General features: G+C 42.9%; 1 protein-coding gene across 4 annotated transcripts in view; it reads left to right on the plus strand.

The window, feature by feature from the left end:
- nid1a (nidogen 1a) overlaps positions 1–15,746 on the plus strand; it is a 69,154-nt gene that overhangs the window by 12,858 nt on the left and 40,550 nt on the right. For all 4 annotated transcript variants that reach the window (XM_090201707.1, XM_090201708.1, XM_090201709.1 and 1 more), the window contains exons 5-11: positions 1,815–2,134; positions 2,711–2,851; positions 3,282–3,533; positions 4,205–4,405; positions 8,637–8,779; positions 9,065–9,155; positions 12,055–12,195. In XM_090201707.1, the coding sequence (XP_090057833.1) occupies positions 1,815–2,134; positions 2,711–2,851; positions 3,282–3,533; positions 4,205–4,405; positions 8,637–8,779; positions 9,065–9,155; positions 12,055–12,195 (1,289 nt within the window). The remainder of the gene's footprint in view (positions 1–1,814; positions 2,135–2,710; positions 2,852–3,281; positions 3,534–4,204; positions 4,406–8,636; positions 8,780–9,064; positions 9,156–12,054; positions 12,196–15,746) is intronic.

Genomic DNA, 15,746 nt, shown 5'->3' on the forward strand with positions numbered 1-15,746 from the left:
TCAAGTCAAAACTGATCCAGCTCCTTCAAGTTGGATGGGTTCCACTGGTGTACAGAAATGTTAAGTCATACCACAGATTCTCAATTGGATTGAGGTCTGACTAGGCCATTCCAAGAAATGTTTACCCTTAAACCACTCAAGTGTGGCTTTAGCAGTATGCTTATGGTCATTGTCCTGCTGGAAGGTGAACCTCCGTCCCAGTCTCAAATCTCTGGAAGACAAACAGGTTTCCCTCAAGAATTTCCCTGTATTTAGCGCCATCCAAAATTCCTCCAATTCTGACCAGTTTCCCAGTCCCTGCCAATGAAAACATCCCCACAGCATGATGCTGCCACCACAATGCTTCACTGTGGGATGGTGTTCTCGAGATGATGAGAGGTGTTGGGTTTGCGCCAGACATAGCGTTTTCCTTGACGGGCAAAAAGCTCAATTTTAGTCTCATCTGACCAGAGTACCTTCTTCCATATATTTGGGGAGTCTCCCACATGCCTTTTGGTGAACACCAAACATGTTTACTTATTTTTCTCTGGCCACTCTTCGGTAAAGCCCAGCTCTGTGGAGTGTACGCCTTAAAGTGGTCCTACGGACAGATACTCCAATCTCCGCTGTGGAGCTTTGCAGCTCCTTCAGGGTTATCATTGGTCTCTTTGTTGCCTCTCTGATTTAATGCCCTCCTTGCCTGGGCCGTAGGTTTTGGTGGGCGGCCCTCTCTTGGCAGGTTTGTTGTGGTGCCATATTCTTTCCATTTTCTTTATAATGGATTTAATGGTGCTTTGTGGGGATGTTCAAAGTTTCTGATGGTTGTTTATAACCCAACCCTGATCTGTACGTCTCCACAACTTTGTCCCTGACCTGTTTGGAGAGCTCCTTGGTCTTCATGGTGCCGCTTGCTTGGTGGTGCCCCTTGCTTAGTGGTGTTGCAGACTCTGGGGCCTTTCAGAACAGGTGTATATATACTGAGATCGTGTGACGGATCATGTGACACTTAGATTGCCCAATAGGTGGACTTTATTTAACTAATTATGTGACTTCTGAAGGTAATTGGTTGCAACAGATCTTATTTAGGGGCTTCATAGCAAAGGGGGTGAATACATACAGTTGAAGTCGGAAGTTTACATACACCTTAGCCAAATACATTTAAACTCAGTTGTTCACAATTCCTGACATTTAATCCTAGTAAAAATTCCCTGTCTTAGGTCAGTTAGGATCACCACTTTATTTTAAGAATTTGAAATGTCAGCATAATAGTAGATATAATCATTTATTTCAGCTTCTATTTCTTTCATCACAATTCCAAGTGGGTCAGAAGTTTACATACACTCAATTAGTATTTGGTAGCATTGCCTTTTAAATTGTTTAACTTGGGTCAAACGTTTCGGGTAGCCTTCCACAAGCTTCCCACAATAAGTTGGGTGAATTTTGGCCCATTCCTCCTGACAGAGCTGGTGTAACTGAGTCAGGCTCTTGCAGAGTATGTTGTGATGCCTTGTCTCTGAAGAAACTAGGTATCCTGGTCCTAGATATGTTTGTGCTGTCTTGCCAACTCTTATGGTCCTACCGGGGAACTGCCTTGTTCAGGGGCAGAACAACAGATTTTTACCTCGTCAGCTCAGGGATTCGATCTTGCAACTTTCTGGTTACTAGTCCAACACTCTAACCACTAGGCTCCCTGCTGCCCCTCTTTGTTCCACCAATGTCTGTGAGGGAGGTCATGTTTGGTTTCCCACAGAAGTACAGAGATAATACTGCAGGATAAGGCCATTCCTTTTGGCAGTTCCTCTCGTGATCACTCCTCCTGCTTTATCTATCTCCAGGGAGACCAACTCAGGTAAGCGAGGTGTGTGGGTGTACGAGATTGGGACTTCCCCTTACTTCACCAGTGTGGCCCCAGGAGAGGTGACAGACCTGCCCCCAGACACAGGCCTGGAGTCAAGGGTCTCGGAGGAGGCTACCTCAAAGAGGTATCCGGGAGGAGGGCAACAAGTGACGTATTCTCCCTACGAACCGGAGGAGGAGGTGTATCGCAAGGAGCAGCCTCACCAGGGACCTCACCACGGGGGCCAGTTCACAGTCCACACGGTCCAGTACCAGCCTCAGGTGGTGGTAGTAGATGATGGAGACATCAACGTGGATGGTGGGTTCACATTGTTTGGTAGCATGGGAAAAATAACTTTACTTTGAATTCTAGAAATGTATTTTAAATTCTAGAACTTTCATTTAAATTCTAGAACTGTGTTTTAAATACTAAAACTTTGATTTAAAATGTATAACTTCTTTATTCTAGATTATAATTATTTTTTAATTCTAAAACTTTGTTTGAAATGCAAGAACATTGCGACCAGGTCCTTTTAATGTTTGATGTGCTAACCTTACCGTGACCCGACCAGGTCCTTCTGATGTTTGATGTGCTAACCTTACCGTGACCCGACCAGGTCCTTCTGATGTTTGATGTGCTAACCTTACCGTGACCCGACCAGGTCCTTCTGATGTTTGATGTGCTAACCTTACCGTGACCCGACCAGGTCCTTCTGATATTTGATGTGCTAACCTTACCGTGACCCGACCAGGTCCTTCTGATGTTTGATGTGCTAACCTTACCATGACCCGACTAGGTCCTTCTGATGTTTGATGTGCTAACCTTACCATGACCCGACTAGGTCCTTCTGATGTTTGACCTTACTAACCTTACTGTCGTCTTCTCGTTTTACAGTGTTCTCCTACAACTCTGAGACATGTGCCAACAACAGAAATAAGTGTTCCACCTTCGCCGACTGTAAAGATTACGCCAGCGGTTACTGTTGTCACTGCCGGCCCGGCTACTATGGCAACGGAATACAGTGTGTGTCAGAGGGTAAGTCTCCAATTTTCATAACTCCATAGCTACTTATTTTTCTACTTTTTGAACCAAAACGAAATTATCACTCAACAAATGATCAAGTTGAATATCTATCAGGCGTGGCAACGATCGTGATTGTGATACTGTTAGTCCCTCTGGTGATAGAGAGTCGGCTAAATGGCTGACATGTGAGCGGTAACTGTTGCTGTGGTTCTTTGAGATGTGGCAACTCATTGCTAGCTTGTCAATTAAATGTTAACTAGCCAGTCATTTCAGATAACGTTAGCTAGCTACAAAAATGACAAAGTCGACCTCTGTCTATCAGACAACCGCGTAAGAGCGACTCTTCCCAGATTTGTTGCTGTTTTGTCTTTCAGGGAAGCCACAGTGGATACGTAACATCTGTGACAATAGACAGTAATCTTCTTCTTCTTCATTTTATCAGGTAAGCCCCAGAGGATGAACGGCAAGGTGAATGGCAGGGTGTACGTGGGCAACTCTCCGTCTCCCGTCGAGTTCAACAGCAACGACCTGCACTCGTACGTGGTAGCCAATGACGGGCGAGCATACGTGGCCATCAGCACCATCCCTGCCAGGCTAGGCCCCTCCCTCCAGCCCCTGTCAGCCCTGGGAGGAGTCATCGGATGGGCCTTTGCCCTGGAGCAGCCTGGATACAAGAACGGATTCAGCATCATCGGTGAACCACGTCTACCTTGGCGAATTGTCCTATAATTTTGTGCTCTTGATTAATAAGCTAAGGTTTTCAAACCTCTCCTCAAGGGATCCCCAGACATTTCACATTTAACAACGTTGTTGTAACTAACTCACCTGATTCACCAAGGGCTTCATGATTAGTTGACAAGCTGAAGGTCAGACTGTACATTACAATAAGAACTTCCTGGCCTTTTACACAGTGTTCTTACTTGTCATTGTATTTCATATACAGGAAGTCTGGGGTTTCTAGTCTTGACGTGATTCACAGCTGCTGGGTTATGCTGCAGCTGCAATACCACTTAGTCAGGCCAGGCACACACACACACACACACACACACCCAGGAAACGGCCAGCTGTCTTCTAGATATCTCCCACCACATTCTCCTCACATTACCTCAGAGCAGAGAGTGTTAGAGACGACCAATGTTCAGTCCAGGCCAGGCATGTTTGCCTTAACCATGACCTCTCGCTGTGTGTGTGTGTGTGTGTGTGTGTGTGTGTGTGTGTGTGTGTGTGTGTGTGTGTGCGTGCGTGCGTGCGTGCGTGCGTGTGTCAGAACCCAGGACTCTCTGGAAAACGGTGGCAATTGTTGCTGTTACTGAGTGGACTATGCTGGCAATGTGAATCAATGAAATGAAAATGTCTCCTCTCCAGGTGGTGAGTTTACGTGTCAGGCTGAGGTGACCTTCCTACCAGCCCAGGAGAAGCTGACCATCAAACAGGTGTTCAGTGGAATAGATGAGCATGATCACCTGGTGGTCAGTACCACTCTGGAGGGACGTGTCCCCGAAGTCCTCCGAGGATCCACTGTCCAGATAGAACCCTACTCTGAGATCTACCAGTACAGCTCCAACCGTAAGTTCTTTAACCTCTAACCCCTAACCCCTCTCAGTACAGCTCCAACCGTAAGTCCTTTAACCCCTAACCTCTAACCCCTAACCCCTCTCAGTACAGCTCCAACCGTAAGTTCTTTAACCTCTAACCCCTAACCCCTCCCAACACAGCTCCAACCGTAAGTCCTTTAACCTCTAACCTCTAACCCCTCCCAGTACAGCTCCAACCATAAGTTCTCTAACCCCTAACCCCTAACCCCTCCCAGTACAGCTCCAACCGTAAGTCCTTTAACCTCTAACCCCTAACCTCTAACCCCTAACCCCTCCCAGTACAGCTCCAACCGTAAGTCCTTTAACCTCTAACCCCTAACCTCTAACCCCTCCCAGTACAGCTCCAACCGTAATTCCTTTAACCCCTAACCCCTCCCAGTACAGCTCCAACCGTAAGTCCTTTAACCCCTAACCCCTAACCCCTTTCCAGTACAGCTCCAACCGTAAGTCCTTTAACCTCTAACCCCTAACCCCTAACCCCTCCCAGTACAGCTCCAACCGTAAGTCCTTTAACCCCTAACCCCTCCCAGTACAGCTCCAACCGTAAGTCCTTTAACCTCTAACCCCTAACCCCTAACCCCTCCCAGTACAGCTCCAACCGTAAGTCTTTTAACCCCTAACCCCTAACCCCTCCCAGTACAGCTCCAACCGTAGGTCCTTTAACCCCTAACCCCTAACCCCTCCCAGTACAGCTCCAACCGTAAGTCCTTTAACCTCTAACCCCTAACCCCTAACCCCTCCCAGTACAGCTCCAACCGTAAGTCCTTTAACCCCTAACCCCTCCCAGTACAGCTCCAACCGTAAGTCCTTTAACCCCTAACCCCTCCCAGTACAGCTCCAACCGTAAGTCCTTTAACCTCTAACCCCTAACCTTTAACCCCTCCCAGTACAGCTCCCTCCGTAAGTCCTTTAACTCCTAACCCCTAACCCCTCCCAGTACAGCTCCATCCGTACGTCCATAAGCGCTAACCCCTAACCCCTAACCCCTCCAGAAGGACACTGATCATAATAGATGTCTCTATCTCTCCAGTCTCCTGGCTACAGTTAACAGTAACACACTGAATCACACAGATAGAAATACTGCCACCAATTATATATTAGAAATTGGGTGGAAAGAGCCCTGAATGTCAATTGACTGAAAGGCGTGGTATATTAGACCGAATGCCACAGGTATGACAAAACATTTATTTTTACTGTTTTAATTCCGTTGGTAACCAGTTTATAATGGCAGTAAGGCACCTCGGGGGTTTGTGATATATGTCTAATATACCACGGCTAAGGGCTGTGTCCAGGCACTCTGTGTTGCGTTGTGGGAAAGAACAGGATTCTAAACAGGATTCTAAACAGGATTATAAAGGATTCTAAACAGGATTTTAAACAGGATTCTAAACAAGATTCTAAACAGGATTTAAAGGATTCTAAACGGGATTTTAAAGGATTCTAAACAGTTTTCTAAACAGGATTCTAAAAGATTCTAAACAGGATTCTAAAGGATTCTAAACAGGATTCTAAACAGGATTCTAAACAGGATTCTAAACAGGATTCTAAACAGGATTTTAAAGGATTCTAAACAGGTTTCTAAACAGGATTCTAAACGGGATTCTAAAGGATTCTAAACAGGATTCTAAAGGATTCTAAACAGGATTCTAAATGATTCTAAACAGGATTCTAAACAGGATTCTAAAGGATAATAAACAGGATTCTAAAGGATTCTAAACATGATTCTAAACAGGATTATAAACAGGATTATAAAGGATTCTAAACAGGATTTTAAAGGATTCTAAACAGGTTTCTAAACAGGATTCTAAACAGGATTCTAAAGGATTCTAAACAGGATTCTAAACAGGATTCTAAAGGATTATAAACAGGATTATAAACAGGATTATAAAGGATTCTAAACAGGATTATAAAGGATTCTAAACAGGTTTCTAAACAGGATTCTAAACAGGATTATAAAGGATTCTAAACAGGTTTCTAAACAGGATTCTAAACAGGATTCTAAAGGATTATAAACAGGATTATAAAGGATTCTAAACAGGATTCTAAACAGGATTCTAAACATAATTCTAAATGATTCTAAACAGGATTCTAAAGGATTATAAACAGGATTATAAACAGGATTCTAAAGGATTCTAAACAGGATTCTAAAGGATTATAAACAGGATTCTAAAGGATTATAAACAGGATTATAAACATGATTATAAAGGATTCTAACAGGCTCTAAACATAGAAGTAGATATCTATTCATAGGTTTCACCTCCGTCACTAGGTCACGTCTTGCCATTGTTATGAACGTTCTCAAGCCGTCCTCTTCCGGCGGTGCCATAGTGGTGCCCTACAGTGGTGATAAACCCAGTCATTCTGGACAGAGGCTAACTACTGTTTAGTCTAAATTACACTATAGTGCCTGGAAATACCATTATATTGCTAAAGTAATCAAATATTTAATAGGAAACTACTTTGCCAGCCTTATCATATTGTAAAATAGACTTGATGGCAATGTTGTCATTAGCTAGCAAAGTTCGTAAAAAATGACTAGCAATGATAACGTCAGCTAGCTAAAAATCCGAGGGCCTCCCCTTAATCTTAGCTAGCTAGCTAACGTTATACTGCATCTAAAGTCAATCTGGTGTCATCAAAATTATGACGAAAAGTCTCCTTTTGAATGTCATTGTATTTCCAAGCCACTGTAATGCACTTTTGATGAAATCTTCATCAGCGCTCATTGACGATGCGTTGAGTAGAATGGCATTATTGCAAAACTAACGTTCAAAACAATATTGTGAGGAAACATGCAACCCATGAATAGGCTCAGTGCTGTGTTTATCTTACTCTGTGTCTGTCCCATCAAGGATCATGTTGTGTGTGTCTCCTGATCTCAGCCTGGTGTCTCTCTCCTCCTGTAGTGATCACGTCTTCCTCTGAGCCTGGTGTCTCTCCTCCTGTAGTGATCACATCTTCCTCTGAGCCTGGTGTCTCTCCTCCTGTAGTGGTCACATCTTCCTCTGAGCCTGGTGTCAGAGGAAGATGTGGCTCAGAGGAAGATGTGATCACTACAGGAGGAGAGACACCAGGCTCAGAGGAAGACGTGATCATCTTCCTCTGTGTCTCTCTCCTCCTGTAATGATCACATCTTCCTCTGAGCCTGGTGTCTCTCTCCTCCTGTAGTAATCACGTCTTCCTCTGAGCCTGGTGTCTCTCATCCTGTAGTGATCACGTCTTCCTCTGAGTCTGGTGTCAGAGGAAGATGTGGCTCAGAGGAAGATGTGATCACTACAGGAGGAGAGACACCAGGCTCAGAGGAAGACGTGATCATCTTCCTCTGTGTCTCTCTCCTCCTGTAGTGATCACATCTTCCTCTGAGCCTGGTGTCTCTCTCCTCCTGTAGTAATCACGTCTTCCTCTGAGCCTGGTGTCTCTCATCCTGTAGTGATCACGTCTTCCTCTGAGTCTGGTGTCGCTCTCCTCCTGTAGTGATCACATCTTCCTCTGAGTATGGTGTCTCTCCTCCTGTAGTGATCACATCTTCCTCTGAGCCTGGTGTCTCTCCTCCTGTAGTGGTCACATCTTCCTCTGAGTCTGGTGTCTCTCCTCCTGTAGTGATCACATCTTCCTCTGAGCCTGGTGTCTCTCCTCCTGTAGTGATCACGTCTTCCTCTGAGTCTGGTGTCTCTCTCCTCCTGTAGTGATCACGTCTTCCTCTGAGTATGGTGTCTCTCCTCCTGTAGTGATCACATCTTCCTCTGAGCCTGGTGTCTCTCCTCCTGTAGTGGTCACATCTTCCTCTGAGTCTGGTGTCTCTCCTCCTGTAGTGATCACGTCTTCCTCTGAGTATGGTGTCTCTCCTCCTGTAGTGATCACATCTTCCTCTGAGCCTGGTGTCTCTCTCTCCTCGTTTAGTGATCACATCTTCCTCTGAGCCTGGTGTCTCTCCTCCTGTAGTGATCACGTCTTCCTCTGAGTCTGGTGTCTCTCTCCTCCTGTAGTGATCACGTCTTCCTCTGAGCCTGGTGTCTCTCCTCCTGTAGTGATCACATCTTCCTCTGAGTCTGGTGTCTCTCTCCTCCTGTAGTGATCACGTCTTCCTCTGAGCCTGGTGTCTCTCCTCCTGTATTGATCACGTCTTCCTCTGAGTATGGTGTCTCTCCTCCTGTAGTGATCACATCTTCCTCTGAGCCTGGTGTCTCTCTCTCCTCGTTTAGTGATCACGTCTTCCTCTACAAGGGACTACACTGTGAGTCTGGATGATGGCTCTGCTGAGACCAGGACTTACCAGTGGAGACAGACCATCACCTTCCAGAGCTGTCCAAATGACGAGGCTGCAAGGGCCGTGCTGCCCACACAGGTACACACTAATCAATCAATCAATCATACGAGGGTGGGCAGGGTAGCCTAGTGGTTAGAGCATTGGACTAGTAACCGAAAGGTTGCAAGTTCAAACCCCCGAGCTGACAAGGTACAAATCTGTCGTTCTGCCCCCTGAACAGGCAGTTAACCCACTGTTCCTAGGCCGTCATTGAAAATAAGAATTTGTTCTTAACTGACTTGCCTAGTCAAATAAAATAAATAAAAAAATACTAGTAACCAAATGCATGTAACTGAATGCATTAATACAGTATGTCTTCTACAGATGCTGAGTGTGGACCAGGTGTTTGTGATGTACGACTCCAACAACGAGCTGATCCGATACGCCATGAGCAACAAAATCGGTGATGTCAACGGTGAGGTCACTTCCCGTCTGAGGTTATTCTTGTCTCTCTGATTGGTCTGATTTCCTTCCTTCTTCCTGTTTAGACTGATGTAAATTCCTCCTCCCTAATTTATACGTCTTTCTGTTGGTCTTCTTTTGTCTTATTTGTAGACGGTTCTAGTAGTAGTCGTTTCCTCCATCCTGTTTTAGACAGATCTTCCTAATTGAGAGCCTTCCAATTTTGTCGATGGTTTCTGGTAGTGCCAGTTTTGGAGTAGCAACAATCACCTACAATATAATATGAAACATTGTCTAAATGTGTGATAACCTAGTTCTTAACTACATTGATAATGGAATATTAAACCAGCACTTCCCAAACACGGTCCTAATCATATTTTGCCCTATCACTACACTACTGCTGATTTAAATAATCAATGTGCCCCCCTTGAGGTCCCCAGGACCGAGTTTGGGAAACGCTGTATTAAACTGTACTGGCTGTGTTTCTGTCCAGGAGGCCAGCAGGAAGTGGAGACTGCTGTATTAAACTGTACTGGCTGTGTTTCTGTCCAGGAGGCCAGCAGGAAGTGGAGAATGCTGTATTAAACTGTACTGGCTGTGTTTCTGTCCAGGAGGCCAGCAGGAAGTGGAGAATGCTGTATTAAACTGTACTGGCTGTGTTTCTGTCCAGGACGCCAGCAGGAAGTGGAGAATGCTGTATTAAACTGTACTGGCTGTGTTTCTGTCCAGGAGGCCGGAAGGAAGTGGAGAATGCTGTATTAAACTGTACTGGCTGTGTTTCTGTCCAGGACGCCAGCAGGAAGTGGAGACTGCTGTATTAAACTGTACTGGCTGTGTTTCTATCCAGGAGGCCAGCAGGAAGTGGAGAATGCTGTATTAAACTGTACTGGCTGTGTTTCTGTCCAGGAGGCCAGCAGGAAGTGGAGAATGCTGTATTAAACTGTACTGGCTGTGTTTCTGTCCAGGAGGCCAGCAGGAAGTGGAGAATGCTGTATTAAACTGTACTGGCTGTGTTTCTGTCCAGGAGGCCAGCAGGAAGTGGAGAATGATGTATTAAACTGTATTGGCTGTGTTTCTGTCCAGGAGGCCAGCAGGAAGTGGAGGATGCTGTATTAAACTGTACTGGCTGTGTTTCTTTCCAGGAGGCCAGCAGGAAGTGGAGAATGCTGTATTAAACTGTACTGGCTGTGTTTCTGTCCAGGACGCCAGCAGGAAGTGGAGAATGCTGTATTAAACTGTACTGGCTGTGTTTCTTTCCAGGAGGCCAGCAGGAAGTGGAGACTGCTGTATTAAACTGTACTGGCTGTGTTTCTGTCCAGGAGGCCAGCAGGAAGTGGAGAATGCTGTATTAAACTGTACTGGCTGTGTTTCTGTCCAGGAGGCCAGCAGGAAGTGGAGAATGCTGTATTAAACTGTACTGGCTGTGTTTCTGTCCAGGAGGCCAGCAGGAAGTGGAGAATGCTGTATTAAACTGTACTGGCTGTGTTTCTGTCCAGGACGCCAGCAGGAAGTGGAGACTGCTGTATTAAACTGTACTGGCTGTGTTTCTGTCCAGGAGGCCAGCAGGAAGTGGAGAATGCTGTATTAAACTGTACTGGCTGTGTTTCTGTCCAGGAGGCCAGCAGGAAGTGGAGAATGCTGTATTAAACTGTACTGGCTGTGTTTCTTTCCAGGAGGCCAGCAGGAAGTGGAGACTGCTGTATTAAACTGTACTGGCTGTGTTTCTGTCCAGGAGGCCAGCAGGAAGTGGAGAATGCTGTATTAAACTGTACTGGCTGTGTTTCTGTCCAGGACGCCAGCAGGAAGTGGAGAATGCTGTATTAAACTGTACTGGCTGTGTTTCTTTCCAGGAGGCCAGCAGGAAGTGGAGACTGCTGTATTAAACTGTACTGGCTGTGTTTCTGTCCAGGAGGCCAGCAGGAAGTGGAGAATGCTGTATTAAACTGTACTGGCTGTGTTTCTGTCCAGGAGGCCAGCAGGAAGTGGAGAATGCTGTATTAAACTGTACTGGCTGTGTTTCTGTCCAGGAGGCCAGCAGGAAGTGGAGAATGCTGTATTAAACTGTACTGGCTGTGTTTCTGTCCAGGACGCCAGCAGGAAGTGGAGACTGCTGTATTAAACTGTACTGGCTGTGTTTCTATCCAGGAGGCCAGCAGGAAGTGGAGAATGCTGTATTAAACTGTACTGGCTGTGTTTCTGTCCAGGAGGCCAGCAGGAAGTGGAGAATGCTGTATTAAACTGTACTGGCTGTGTTTCTGTCCAGGACGCCAGCAGGAAGTGGAGAATGCTGTATTAAACTGTACTGGCTGTGTTTCTGTCCAGGAGGCCAGCAGGAAGTGGAGAATGATGTATTAAACTGTACTGGCTGTGTTTCTGTCCAGGAGGCCAGCAGGAAGTGGAGGATGCTGTATTAAACTGTACTGGCTGTGTTTCTTTCCAGGAGGCCAGCAGGAAGTGGAGAATGCTGTATTAAACTGTACTGGTTGTGTTTCTGTCCAGGAGGCCGGAAGGAAGTGGAGAATGCTGTATTAAACTGTACTGGCTGTGTTTCTGTCCAGGAGGCCAGCAGGAAGTGGAGAATGCTGTATTAAACTGTACTGGCTGTGTTTCTGTCCAGGACGCCAGCAGGAAGTGGAGAATGCTGTATTAAACTGTACTGGCTGTGTTTCTGTCCAGGAGGCCGGAAGGAAGTGGAGAATGCTGTATTAAACTGTACTGGCTGTGTTTCTGTCCAGGAGGCCAGAAGGAAGTGGAGAATGCTGTATTAAACTGTACTGGCTGTGTTTCTGTCCAGGAGGCCAGAAGGAAGTGGAGAATGCTGTATTAAACTGTACTGGCTGTGTTTCTGTCCAGGAGGCCAGCAGGAAGTGGAGAATGCTGTATTAAACTGTACTGGCTGTGTTTCTGTCCAGGAGGCCAGCAGAAAGAGGAAAATTCCTGTTTCACTGGGAGACACGGCTGTGACACCAACGCTGTCTGTAGACCCGAACAGGGAACACAGTTCACCTGCCAGTGTGCTGCTGGCTTCACTGGAGACGGACGCTCTTGTTACGGTATGTTATGGAGACTGCATGTGACGGAACGGCTGTCTGGAGTACTCATAATACACAGAGAGCTGATCAGAACCAGATCAGAACAATCACATCATTAGTAGCATCTTTTGGTGTCTAAATGAAGCTCTAGTCAGTATCTTTTGGTGGCTAAATGAAGCTTTAGTCAGTATCTTTTGGTGTCTAAATGAAGCTCTAGTCATTATCTTTTGGTGGCTAAATGAAGCTCTAGTCAGTATCTTTTGGTGTCTAAATGAAGCTCTAGTCATTATCTTTTGGTGGCTAAATGAAGCTCTAGTCAGTATCTTTTGGTGTCTAAATGAAGCTCTAGTCAGTATCTTTTGGTGGCTAAATGAAGCTCTAGTCAGTATCTTTTGGTGGCTAAATGAAGCTCTAGTCAGTATCTTTTGGTGTCTAAATGAAGCTCTAGTCAGTATCTTTTGGTGGCTAAATGAAGCTCTAGTCAGTATCTTTTGGTGGCTAAATGAAGCTCTAGTCAGTATCTTTTAGTGTCTAAATGAAGCTCTAGTCAGTATCTTTTGGTGGCTAAATGAAGCTCTAGTCAGTATCTTTTGGTGGCTAAATGAAGCTCTAGTCAGTATCTTTTGGTGGCTAAATGAAGCTCTAGTCAGTATTTTGCATACCAAGCAGGAAAGTGAAAAACATCTAATGCTCCATTACATCTAGTGTCCTCATTAAATCAAATCAAATCAAATCAAATTGTATTTGTCACATACACATGGTTAGCAGATGTTAATGCGAGTGTAGCAAAATGCTTGTGCTTCTAGTTCCGACAATGCAGTAATAACCAACAAGTAATCTAACTAACAATTCCAAAACTACTGTCTTGTACACAGTGTGAGGGGATAAAGAATATGTACATAAAGATATATGAATGAGTGATGGTACAGAGCGGCATAGTCAAGATACAGTAGATGGTATCGAGTACAGTATATACATATGAGATGAGTATGTAAACAAAGTGGCATAGTTAAAGTGGCTAGTGATACATGTATTACATAAGGATACAGTCGATGATATAGAGTACAGTATATACGTATGCATATGAGATGAATAATGTAGGGTAAGTAACATTATATAATGTTTACAGGTATGCTGTGCTCTGTACTGTGCTGTATTCTGTACTGTGCTGTACTCTGATGTGCTCTGTACTATATTCTGTACTCTGTACTGCGTTGTACTGTGGCCCTGGTTGAGAGCCCATCCTGTCAACCAATCCTGTTCCTTCACTGTCTGACTCCCAGACCAAACACTCAATCATAGGTTGATTAGGGGACCATTTCCACCCTACTCCCTAGAGCCCTCCCTTCATATCTTGGGGTTTCAGGGCTAATTTCAGAGTTCACAAACAGTATGATATACAGGAAGGAGTAGTCCCTTCACAGAGAGAGGGGGGTTTCTATTTTGGACTTGGAGTTGGGTTAGGAAATGTTTTTGTCTTTGGAGTTGGGAAAGTCTTGGAACGGGATTGGGAGGGGGGAGGAACAGTTTTAGGATGACAGTAAAGGAAGTGCTCTCGGGCACACAGAGGTTAAAATGAGGACCCTACTCCCCTAGTCCACATAGAGAGGTTTTGTCTTGGGACAGGCTTGGGGAGGGGAGGGGAGGGGTAGGAACAGTTTTGGGACGAGGGAAAAGGAAGTGCTCTTAGCCACAGATAGTAAAGACAGGATGCTTGACAGACACAGGAAAGATTGTATCTCTAAACACATTTAGTAATTAGGAAACCAGTCTGATTCAGTTACAGTCCATCCAATGAACTACAGTCCCTCTGCTATCCAGATACTGTCCAGAACACTAGTGAACTACAGTCCCTCTGCTATCCAGATACTGTCCAGAACACTAGTGAACTACAGTCCCTCTGTTATCCAGATACTGTCCAGAACACTAGTGAATTACAGTCCCTCTGTTATCCAGATACTGTCCAGAACACTAGTGAATTACAGTCCCTCTGTTATCCAGATACTGTCCAGAACACTAGTGAACTACAGTCCCTCTGATATCCAGATACTGTCCAGAACACTAGTGAACTACAGTCCCTCTGATATCCAGATACTGTCCAGAACACTAGTGAACTACAGTCCCTCTGATATCCAGATACTGTCCAGAACACCAGTGAACTACAGTCACAACATATTGGATTGTACCCACTGGTCTAATATGTTCCTAAATATTTTGCTCTGCATCTTGGGAATTTGGTTTGGTAGCACGCCTAAAAAGATATTTCCCCAGATAATACATTGAACGAGGTTCATTGTCATGTTTACAGGTAATAACTGTTTATTATAGTTATTACCGTTATTATAGTTATTATAGTTATTATAGTTGTTATAGTTATTATAGTTGTTATAGTTGTTATAGTTGTTATAGTTATTACCGTTATTATAGTTATTATAGTTGTTATAGTTATTATAGTTATTATAGTTGTTATAGCTGTTATAGTTGTTATCATAGTTATTATAGTTATTATAGTTATTATAGTTGTTATAGGTATTATAGTTATTATTATAGTTGTTATAGTTATTATAGTTGTTATAGTTGTTGTGGTTATTATTATAGTTATTATAGTTGTTATAGTTGTTATAGTTGTTATAGTTGTTATAGTTATTATAGTTATTATAGTTATTATAGTTGTTATAGTTATTATAGTTATTATAGTTATTATAGTTATTATTATAGTTATTATAGTTGTTATAGTTGTTATAGTTATTATAGTTATTATCATAGTTATTATAGTTATTATAGTTGTTATAGTTGTTGTAGTTATTATTATAGTTATTATAGTTATTATAGTTATTATAGTTGTTATAGTTATTATAGCTGTTATAGTTGTTATCATAGTTATTATAGTTGTTATAGTTATTATAGTTATTATTATAGTTGTTATAGTTATTATAGTTATTATAGTTGTTATAGTTGTTGTAGTTATTGTTATAGTTATTATAGTTATTATAGTTATTATAGTTGTTATAGTTATTACCGTTATTATAGTTATTATAGTTATTATAGTTGTTATAGTTATTATAGTTGTTATAGTTGTTATAGTTATTATAGGTGTTATAGTTATTATAGCTGTTATAGTTGTTATCATAGTAATTATGGTTGTTATAGTTATTATAGTTATTATAGTTATTATAGTTAATATCATAGTTATTATAGTTGTTATAGTTGTTATAGTTATTATAGTTATTATCATAGTTATTATAGTTGTTATAGTTGTTATAGTTATTATAGTTATTATAGTTGTTATAGTTGTTATAGTTATTATAGTTATTATAGTTATTATAGTTATTATTATAGTTATTATAGTTGTTATAGTTGTTATAGTTATTATCATAGTTATTATAGTTGTTATAGTTGTTATAGTTATTATAGTTATTATAATAGTTATTATAGTTATTATAGTTGTTATAGTTGTTATAGTTATTATAGTTATTATAGTTGTTATAGTTGTTATAGTTGTTATAGTTATTATAGTTATTATCATAGTTATTATAGTTGTTATAGTTGTTATAGTTATTATAGTTATTATC

The sequence above is a fragment of the Oncorhynchus mykiss genome, chromosome 16, assembly GCF_057628025.1.
Source record: "Oncorhynchus mykiss isolate SJ-2025 chromosome 16, ASM5762802v1, whole genome shotgun sequence".
Lineage (NCBI taxonomy): Eukaryota > Metazoa > Chordata > Actinopteri > Salmoniformes > Salmonidae > Oncorhynchus > Oncorhynchus mykiss.